Raw genomic sequence first — 11328 nt, 5'->3', positions numbered from 1 at the left:
AAGGTCAAGGTCACGCTCAAAATTGACCTCAAACTTGGCACTTTTTCGCACATCTTGCGTGCTAACTTCCAAGATGTTTTGAAAAGTTGTGAGGCTCATCAGTTCCCTATTTGTGGTTCGTCTTACGATACAAGGCTGCTCAAAGGTCAAGGTCACAGAAGAGTATCCCTTCTACATACATAGAGGCTATTTCACTGATTCAAGTTAGTAATAATAAATTAGACAATTTTGCCATCCAGAAGCTCTAAATGAAGGCTTAGAGGAAAATAGATGCCAGATTCGTGATCAGTGGGTACAAATCCATCATAAACGACCTTTCATATGTCAAGGTCAACCAGAGGTCATTCGAGGTCACATGAGGTAAACATTAAACTTGACCTTCCCCGAACAAAATATACATCATTCGACGCGGCTTGGCAAGGCGAATGCGATGGTACCACTGCCGTAGCTCTAGGACCATTTTTGTCGAAGTTATTTGCGAAAAAACTAAAACCAAATTTTGGGGTCGTTGACCTGACCTCTGACCTCAGGTCACCAAAACTATTTTTCTATTTTTCTCTAGGTCAAACACTACACAACCGTGCTCGTAATTTGTCTTTATATCTAAAACTCTATTTTAAGCAGCTATTTGAAGTTTGCGTCTGTGACGCCGAAGTTTGCCGTGCAGGGGTATAGAAAAATGGACCTTGTGACGTCATCAAGGGGGCTAGGTCCATTTTTTTTTACTTCAGAAGATGCCAAATTGATGGGAGAAAAGGTACTGAAAGTTATGCTTTCCTATCCCTAAGCGTTCGGGAGCTATCGCAAATATTCGCCAGGTGGGGGGGGGGGGCGAAAAAACGCCCCCCCGCCCGCGAGAGTTAAATCAATACTCACGGACACTCTGAGCTGAATATCCCCATATCTCGTCTGAACAGACTGTTGAGGAATACATGATAAGCTTCTGAGTGCCGCATTGAAATAGGGCTCGGGTGCTCCCTCAACTATTCGAAGCTTGTGTGTGACTTAACCCTCGCCGGCACAGGGGGGGTTGATGCAACCCCCCCTAAGGTTTTTCGCAAATAACTCGCGTAAAAAGCGGCCGATCGCAACGAAACATTCAGTACCCTCGCATTGATCAATTTTACACCTACCCTGAAAATTTCATGACCCTGACCCCAATGACCTTTGACCTGTGACCTCTTTTCTGTGACCATGTTTGGCCGAAATCGCGGTTCGGCACATGTCGGCTCGCATTAGCCGCGCGTTTGCAAGCTTTTCGTGGTTTCAAACGTTCAAACATGTGACTTGATGTTGCTCCCATGCATTAGGGTGGGTGTCAAGGTCACCTGAAGGTCAGGTCAGGTCATTGACCTTTGGTGACCTCGGGTGACCTCGGTTCACTTTTTCGAGTTTTACATGTTTCTAGGCTAGTGTTTGGAGCTGAATTCGAATTTAGCAACCATTTGAACATTTACGAAGTAGTTTTGGTGCCTTCGTAACATGCTACACTTACGAAGCTGTCCGAGGCGGTTGACACGTATTACGAATACCCGTCACAACCCCTACCGGTTGACCTGACCTGACCTGACCCGACCTGGCCTAAATGCTTAAAGACATCATCTCTGATCAAAACTAACACGATATTCGTGATCAGCACCCCGGAAAACCACATAGCAGCCACACTTTACGACTTTCTAACAGGTCCCGATTTTCCCGGTTTTCGGGTCATTGACATGACCTGGAAGGTCACCCGATGACCTAGGACCTTAAAATTGGGTATCATCGGCTTCCTCTCGTGACGGGCAACACGCTCGTTTTTTCCGCGAAGCTCTAGCTCGATCAGGGGCCAAACTCGAGGGGGGGTCGTACCAACCCCCCCCCCCTTGTGCCGTCGAAGGACTCAAAATGGCCTGTGCCGGCGAGGGTTAACGTGCATGCCCTTCTTTGGGAATGGCGCTGAGGCCCATGCCGCACCGGTCACTGCAATATGGTCCGCGATTCTCTCCGTTTGAATGAAATTATGCCTGACGGCAGTGTGCGCGAGCCATCCCCGGTGGCAGCTGACTTTTATCCCCCATAGACGGGAGCACCGCTGGCCCGGGGGGTGGATCCGCCAGAATGCTCCGATCAATAATCGCTCTCGGAGCTGGCTGCAGAATTGGGCTCCGGTCCTGCGTAGAAGGCGCGCGCGACAATGCCAGACTGTCTTCGAGTCGGTCGGGCGATCCTATGGTCGGGCGATCCTATGATCGGGCGATCCTATGATCGGGCGATCCTCTGGTCAGGCGATCCTCAGGTCGGGCGATCCGCTTGTCCGCCGGTGCGGGATGATCCCGTTGTCCTCATGCCTGTCAGCCTGGCGGCGGGAGCTTATTGATTGTCCTCACAGAGGATTAGCGTTCCCGCGGTGAGCCTGCGTTATGCCGCGACACTGTGTGTTCCGTGGCACGCGCGTGGTGTCATCTGTCACTCCAGGGAGACGGTGCCAGCATATTGCGCTCACCTGCACCGTTGCTGCCATGTGCCGGACACAAAGACGGGTACCGCGCCGCAGCAGTGATCGAGCGTGCCTTTTGTCACCGCGCTGTTGAATTACTATTCAGCTCCCATGTGCGGTGCTGATGAGTTTCGAAGTAGCACATTTGATTTGGCTGAACTTTGTAACAACTGAAATGGTTACGTAAGGTCAGACCCATTACTGTCATGTGACCGCAAGCAGCGAGCCAATGCAATAACTCACCAAATGGCTCCGGTGCTATGCGAATCATATACATTCACTCATTCAATTTCGTTTCAAAGTTTCTGATGACATTATTCTACCTACTGATAAAATACTTCTTTGATGAGACGTGACAATGCACCTAAACGTATCTCATGTTCGTGGTGCGACGTACATATATCGTGTACTGTTATAGATTCGCTTTTAGAGGAGGTGGACGCCCGTTCTTCGCTCACTGGCACCCTAGCTGCAGATGGAGGGACAAACTGCCAGGGGGAGGGGAGGGGCAAAGGATGATGGGATCATCATATGTCAACTTCTTTCTATGCACTCGTATAGAAAATATTAAAAATCCACTCACCCTGCAGGAGACCCTGCAGGAGAAAAGCCTTTTTTTCTAAGTAGTTGGCAATAACCGTTTTCACGACGGCCATCTCGTAAACATTTGGTGCACATCTGATGCAGATCAGGTGCAGATTTGGTCAAAACAGGTTCAGTGTGTCTCTTAGTAGATATCAGCTAGGGTTGCACTAATTGCTTATATGCCTTTTTTGTCGTATTAACAGAGAGCATCATCGATTAAAACACTGAAATAAATTCATAAAATAATGATATTTGCTGTAAAGGAGATTATGTGCAGATTTGGTCAAATCAGGTGCACTCGCCGGATAGCCGGTCGTGAAAACGGCTAATGCATTGTAAAAAGCGAGGAAGGCTTGATCAGGTTCCTAAACCGCATCACAGCCTCACGTATCGCTGAACAAATTAGCAGCCAAAACCTGATTTTCTCGGAGTTGCCTAAGATAAATGTTGTGACCAATTGAATTGGGCCTCACGACGTTACCCGTAATTCGCTAATGAAAATGTTTACCAGCTGTGACAGCACACAGACGCATCTCGTTGGTCCATTTTACACAATGAATGGACGAATGTATTTTCTGACTAAGCTTGTCATTGACTCATTTCACATGCATATAAGCGATGACGAACAAAGACAAATGATAATTGAGGAGTAATATCGATATTAAAAGCTCGCGGTCGCAAAACCGCAGAGAGCGCTCTGCGGGTTGCGATTTTGGACATGATTTGGGCAGGAAGGCGGTCTGTGCGCCGGCTGGTCTGGCTCTCTGAAACTGGAACGATAATATCCAATCACCAGTGTGCTGTTAAATTAACCCGCGCCCCGTTGGGCTCTGCCGAGCAACGCGCCCCGTTGGGGGGGGGGCATTTTGCCCCCCCCCCTAAGATCTCGAGAACCACGCAACCTAGCGACAAGCGGCAAACGGTGTTGGATAGCCCTATCAGGGAACTACCTTGTGACCCAATTTTATTGACCCAGGTCAAACCGATGACGTCACAGGTCAGGTCAAAGGTCCAATTTTCACCGTTTACAGGCATTTCGAGAAATGCGTTGTAAAATCGAGTAAAATGCATTTCATTGAAAATCATCGATGGGGAAATGTTCCTCAAACACATATTTTGCTATTTGAGGTCACTGATACCAGGTCAGGTCACAGAGGTCACGTCACTGGGGGGTCACAATATGAAAGTGTCGTGTGATACATGTTTTATGGCCCATTTTACATGACAAATGCGATTATGTGGGTCAGGCAGCCTTTGGGGCCAGCTTAGGTCACGTTTTGGTCAAGGTCAGGTCAAGGTCAGGTCAAGGTCAGGTCAAATTAGGTCAAATTTCAAAATTAATATTTTTGCATAAAATGGGTATCGAATAGATGCAGCTCGTCACGGGGAGTTCAATGGTGTTCTTTGTTTTGCCGTACGTGGTCTAGAATCGCTAAAAATTGAGTTCAAAAATTTGACGTCATCATTTTTGAAGTTTTTTCGCTATAACTTGGCCAAAAAAACGAGATATCGATCTGAAATTTGGTATGTACATAGAAGAGCGCAGGGACTGTCACATATATTCCGATTTTTGAAATTCGGAAAAATTTTGAATTTTTTAAAGTTTTTCTAAAGAAAATCAATTTTTTGAATTTTTTTTGGTTAAAAACCCAAAATTTTGAAAATCCGAGACAGCAGTTTTGTAGCGCCGCATTTTGTCTACTAGACCATATAAAGAACTTTGAAATTGCTTGATAACTGTAGATTTGGTGAGCGTTTCAATATTGCATGTTTTTTGCTCATTTTTGCTCGAACATGACCTCAGTTTGACCTTAATAACTCCTGACGTAAGGTGACCTAAGACTTGAAATTTGGTGTAAAGGTGTCAAATTGATGCACGGGAAGGTACTAAAAATTTGGCGGCGCTGCGCGCCGCCGTTTTCTTGCTATTCAGGAAAAACCACAGGGGGGCCAAAATGCCCCCCCCCCCCCAACGGGGCGAGGGCTAAGAAACATTCATAACACATCATTGGTATCCCATTGTTTATATATTTCTGTGAATAAAACACATTCAGATACATAAGCAAAGCCAATGTGAGTAAAACATTTGCGATCGATAATTATCAATGATGCAGACTCCGAGTGTAATTTTTGTTTACTAGCCTATATAATTTTAATGTCAATTCAACCCTTCCTTGATCAAACAGGTATTTGCACAGCAGATAGATAGAGCATCCAATTAGTGCTGACTCTTTGTGCAATAAGCAGCTGTAGAAAAGCACATCGATAACAATCATATTATACGCATGTGCACATCGTACGATAGGTATGTATGTATAATAAATACATAACCACAATAGGAAAAATACTTTGAGTGCCATTTAGGTAAAAGTCACTCTTTAGGCATTCCTATTGATGGAAACATGCCCGTTATTTAGTTTCATATTTACGGTACATTTTGGTTCACGACAAGAAGGTAATCGTGATGATTTGTTCTAAAAGAAAAAAACCAAGCAGCTTGAAAAATGACAAATACTGAAAAAAATGTGCGAAGCTCCAGTGCACAACCAATCACATTGCTGGTGCTACCAATTCATCCCAGGATACTGCAGTTCAACAGTGAACATACACTCATTTTTATTTAACGCCTCGATGCAACAGCATTCTGTTTAGACAAAAATTAATATAACTTCTTAAAGTGAAAGCAGTCTTAAAGCCTAGAGAAAATGAAAACAGAAATTTATGTACAGATAGCTCAGCACTCAGCAGCATAAAAGTTGTTTGAAGGAAACTAATCGGTAAAATTAATAAGTGTATGAATGGACGTTTCTGGCCTCCATAACATCTGCCCCGATGAATTTTTCGTCCATAAAAACAGCGCATCACAACGCATCCACGTTTTTAGTGGCATCAGCAACAAGTAAATATACCTACACCAATAAACGTCATACTTCGGAATCTAGTCTTGGAACATTCTTTGTGCCTGCTCCTACCGATCATCGTCATTCCACTCACAAAAACAAAATACCTGGACGAGCGTCTGTCTGCACATGTACGGCTAACGGCTCACTATACAGCGTACCACGAATACAACAAAGTGCAAACAGCCATAATATACAATACACATTTCAGGCTACATATACAATATAGCTCTAATTTACATATACAAAAGCAATACACAAGACATGGCACACCTAGATACACACACGCCTTCTATATCAGCCAATCGGAATACTATACTCGTATCTACGTACAGGGGCGGCGACTTTGGCTGTCGTTGCCGCGGCTGGCATATGTATGTTTATGACGGCAATCCAATAGCAGTGTTTGCATGGCAAACACAATCAGAGAAAGAGGGTTCGCCTTTGTGGTCGCTACTGCGCATTATACATCAGAGCTCCACAGTGAGCACTGTCCCACGGCCATTTCATTTGCGGCATTGGTGTCAGCTGTTTTTGATTTAACCCGCGCCCCGTAGGGGGGGGGCCGAAACGGCCCCCCCTGTCCTTTTCGGTCGATATCTCCTAAACGGCTGGAGATATCGCCACCAAACTTTCAGGACCCCTCCGGGCATCAATTTTGCACATTGTGACCAAAAATTTTTCCAGAGGCTATGATAGGTTAGCCACAAATGACGTCAGAGTGACGTCATGTTCTGTCATTTTCGACCGAAAAAAGACCTTCGCGAGAAGACCTGTCAGGACTACAGCTTTGAAGATACAGAAAAATGATCAAGACATAAAAGGTGTAGAATTGACAGGGCTACAAAACTGCTATCTCGAATTTTTGAAATTTTTGAGTTTTGACCCCCAAAAATCAAAAAAGCATTTTTTTGGATATATTCGCCAAAAAATCCAAAAAGTTTTTTGAGTTTCGAAAAAACCGGAATATATGTGATAGTGCCTACCGTCTTCTATCTACATACCAAATTTCAGATCGATACCTCGTTTTTTGGCCAAGTTATAGCGAAAAAAACTGTTCAAAAATGATGACGTCAAATTTTCAAACTCAATTTTTGGCAATTCTAGAACTCGTAGAGCAAAACGAAGACCACCATTAGACTCCCCGTGACGAGCTGCATCGAATCAATACCCATTTTATGCAAAAATATCAACTTTGAAATTTGACCTAATTTGACCTGACCTTGACCTGACCTTCACAAAAACGTGACCTAGGCTGGCCCCAAAGGCTGCCTAACCCACATAATCGCATTTGTCATGTAAAATGGACCATAAAACATGTATCACACGACACATTCATATTGTGACCCCCGGTGACCTGACCTCGCTGTGACCTGACCTGGTATCAGTGACCTCAGATAGCAAAGTATGTGTTTGACGAACAATGTACCATCGATGGTTTTCAATAAATTACCAATTTACTCGCTTTCACAGCACATTTCTTGAATTGCCTGTGAACGGTGAAAATCTGACCTTTGACCTGACCTGTGACGTCATCGGTTTGACCTAGGTCAATGAAATTTGGTCACAAGGTAGTTCCCGGGTGGGGCTATCGAACGCCGTTTGAATTTTGAAAATCGGCCGGTAACTTTCCGAGATCTTAGGGGGGGGCCGATACGGCCCCCCCCCCCTACGGGTGGTAGGGTCCGCCGGTATCCCTACGGGGCGCGGGTTAATCGTGCTGTGTGACATTTTTGATTGATTTTTTTTTAGCCTTGACGTATGAATTTATTGAGCGTATTTTCATTGAATTACTGATCTTCCAAGTTAGCCCGGAGACGCAAATCTATAATTTATATCCACAGCTGAGGTGGTTTATCTTGAAGCCGTGGACAACATTCTGCCTCACTACTCTGAGGTACCTTAAAGTCGTGCGGCAATGGAATCCTACATTGCTATTATAAATACTCAATATTTACAGTGTCACCTGTAAAGTGGGCAGCCCACGTCACGTTTCCTGAGCGCATGACGCCTCGGCCGGTCCTCCGGCTCCGGGAGCGCGGGACCGCTGCCTGCCTCAGCGTCCTCGTCGCCCGGCCTCAGAGCATGGTCTCGTTGCGTTTTCCGTTGATGCCCGAGTACTTGCAGCTACCGGCGGAGAACTGGGACACCTTGCCGGTGACGAAGAGGTCGCGGAACGTCTCGCGGAACTGGCGCGACATGCCGCAGTAGATGGCGAAGTTGATGGGGTACGACAGACTGATGATGAAGTTGATGATGACGATCAGCGCCTGGCGCCTGTCGTAATCCAGCAGCTCCACCCTGTTGCCGAGTAGGTTCTCCACGATGTGCAGGCACGTGAAGACGGCCATCGGGATCTCCACGATCAGGAAGGCGGTCACCACGACGATCAGCATGAGGGTGGTGCAGTGCGGGTCGCGGCGCCGCTGACAGTCCCGGCGCCGCTTGTTCGCCCCTCCGACGCCGCTGAGCAGCCGCTCGCGTTTGGCGCGCGTCTCCTGCAGGGTGCGGAACAGCAGGATGTTGAGTACCACCAGGCTGATGCAGGGCAGCAGGTGGATGAAGAGCACGCGGAAGCCGAAGTAGACGCCGTAGTAGAGGCCGGTGTTGATGACGTCGGTGACCCAGTGCGGCCGGCCGATGGAGCAGCTGGACGTGACGCGGCCCATGTGGATCACCTCCAGCAGGTCGTAGCTCTTGTCGAAGAAGCGGCTGGCCTGGTGCAGCAGCGCCAGTGCGTAGATCCAGCCGATGGCGCGCACCACGCGTCGCTCGGTGCACCAGACACGGGCCACAGCCGCGTGACAGACGTACACGTAGCGCTGCACGGCCAGAGCCAGCGTCAGCCAGATGCTGCTGGTGTGGAACAGCGCCGGCAGCGTGTCCGTCATCGTGACGTGCATGTAGCACGCGTAGATGGAGTCGAGCGGCTTGTGGTAGTTGCCAAAGGTGTACAGGTAGAGCAGCCAGGGCGCCGGCAGCAGCAGCGTCAGCATGTCGGAGACTGCCATCGCCATCAGGACCAGGTTGGTGGGCGTGCGCATGTGTCGGCGCGACATGACCACCACGATTAGCGTGTTGGCCACGATGGTGACGGCCAACAGGAGCGGCATGACGTAGCCGTAGAGCGGCAGCGCGTACTGCAGCGGCCACTGGTGGTTCAGGTTGGCCGGCCGCGGCATCAGGATCCCGTTCTGCCCGGAGGCGTTTCGGTCCCAGCAAACCAGCGACTCGGGCGTTCGCTCGAACACGACGTCGCCATCCCGGCACTGGTAGCCGGCGAACAGCTGCCGCAGGTCGTCCTCGTTCAGACCCATGGTGGCGCGGTGGTGTGCCGTGGTGGCGAGCAGAGTCAACGACAGAACAGAGCCTTTTTAGGGGTTCGCTTCTGGCACGGCTCTGGTGTGCGATCAATCTCTGTGCCGCTTACTTGGCCTTTCTCCTATTTGAATGATGATCTTACAAGACGCGTGAAGACCGGCGCCCTCGAAGAGATTGGCTGTCTCAGTAGCTCAAAATTTATAAGTCAGCTAGCTCATTTCAGTTCTGATACGAAAATGACGTTTTTTTTTCTTTCTCACCTTGCTTTCAGTTTTCTTTGCTTCGACGTCTTCTGTCGTAACTTCGATGGAGTGGCGTAACTTCGGCAGTGAGCCTTTCGCAACTCCTCTTTCCAAAGTCCTGTGCTCTTCAGCTCAGTTCCACGCTTGTCCACAGTCTTCCAGCCTCTCTACTTGGCTCTTTTCGCCACTAAACCTTAATCCTCTACCACGACCTCAGTCCTCTACCCGTCGGACCAGGCCGAACCCTATCGACTGATGCGCCGCCACTGTCGGACTGTTGACCGGGGAGCGTCCGGTTATCGACTGCCGGAGCGGCGGCGGCGGCAGCGGCGGCGGGCGCCCCGTGCCGCCCCCTGCGCGCGCCAGGCGGTCACCAGTCCCGCCAGCGCCCCGCGGCCAAACGGTAATGACCTGTCACGCGCCGTTCTAATGGTTCAAGCCGGCTTATCGACGCAAATGGGTTCGCTCGATTCAATTGAGGCCATAAGCATGAGTGTAGCGCCCGGACTGATTGCGTGCCTGCTGCTGATGGCCCCCAGCAGCTCTGTTGCCGCCTGCGCCCTGCAGGCATGCACGTCATTCTGGTATATTCATAGAGCTCGGACTTAACACGTGCGCTTATTTCGGTCATTCGTCCTTCTCCAAACATTGCCCAGTGACGGTGTGCAACAATATTGCGCACATCCAATTTAATCCTGATTTACCCCGTATTGAGCTTTTAAACTTGAGAGGAACGGAAACTCGGAGCACTGCGAGAGTTTCAACGAGCTCTTCAGTTTACACGCACGTAAAGTTCGTCAAGCTCTAACACTTCATCGTTGGGTAAATATGCTCATAATTCACAATTCTATCAAGCATCCTAGAAGCTCAAATGCAATATTTAATACGTTTTTTACAAGGCATTTCCAGAGTTCCAGGAGGGGCAATACGATCACAATTCTTTCATATGAGGGAATGATTCCACATGCTCTCGAGTATCGAGTATCATGTCATGACCCATCAGCCCGTGTGTGTATTGCCCCCGGGGCGCTAAGCTGGCGTTATAAGCGCGTTTGACGCCAAAGGCTCGCCAGCGCTCGTATATTACACTTAGGGTGATGGAATCGCTGCTCGGGGCATGGGGCGCGGGCGTAGCTCTCTGGTTGTCCCACCAAATAGCCGGAGTTCCAGCTATCGGACTATCGAATTCTCGTAAGGTCTGTCGCCACCGGTCGTTGGCTCCATGAGATTGCCTTCGGCATAGAGCGGAGATGGGCTGCTGGAAGCCCGAACGGCGGCTGGTTCAGAATTCAGATGCTGCGGGCGCGGTGCTACACTGGTGTGGCGGGGTGGTGCTACTCCTGGTGCATAAGGGTGGCGGTACCGGTGTAGCTACAGCGGTAGTATTGGTGATGCAGGTGGGAGGCTACAAAGCTAAGCTTTGTCGCTGTCTCTGGCTCTACACTGGTGCGGCTCATGTCTGGTGTGATACGACCTTTGCAGTAGCATTCATGTCGTAAATGCAGTTGTCACGAACGTAACTATGCTTCAGCATGTATGTTATCACTAGTGCAAAGTGTAATGTTATTGGTGCAGCAGGTGTACCACTGATACCTTATGTGTTATGTTGCCACTGTTACTGTTACCGCTGGGTGTTATGTTATTCATTGCATCATCAGCGGCGCTGCCCCGATGCAGCTGCCGACGGTCTATTCTCATGCACAAGTCATGTGCAGCTGCATCCCACTCGAATTGATCTTGCAGCGCGACGTGCCAGCTCTGCTGAACAGAGCTTTAGAGTGCCACTGCCCTCACAGGCGAG

General features: G+C 48.7%; 1 protein-coding gene across 1 annotated transcript; it reads right to left on the bottom strand.

Moving 5' to 3' along the window:
• Nucleotides 1-7681: 7681 nt before the first annotated feature.
• On the bottom strand, nucleotides 7682-9807 carry LOC122387514 (sex peptide receptor-like). The gene has a single exon (XM_043377781.1). The coding sequence runs from the start codon at nucleotides 9279-9281 to the stop codon at nucleotides 8043-8045; it is 1239 nt and encodes a 412-aa protein (XP_043233716.1). The 5' UTR covers nucleotides 9282-9807; the 3' UTR covers nucleotides 7682-8042.
• Between the last annotated feature and the right edge of the window lie 1521 nt (nucleotides 9808-11328).

The sequence above is a fragment of the Amphibalanus amphitrite genome, unplaced genomic scaffold (assembly GCF_019059575.1).
Source record: "Amphibalanus amphitrite isolate SeventyFive unplaced genomic scaffold, NRLGWU_Aamphi_draft 000288F_arrow, whole genome shotgun sequence".
NCBI classification, from domain to species: Eukaryota; Metazoa; Arthropoda; class Thecostraca; order Balanomorpha; family Balanidae; genus Amphibalanus; species Amphibalanus amphitrite.
Note: the sequence above shows the minus strand (reverse complement) of the source record. Positions and strands in the feature narration are given on the sequence as shown.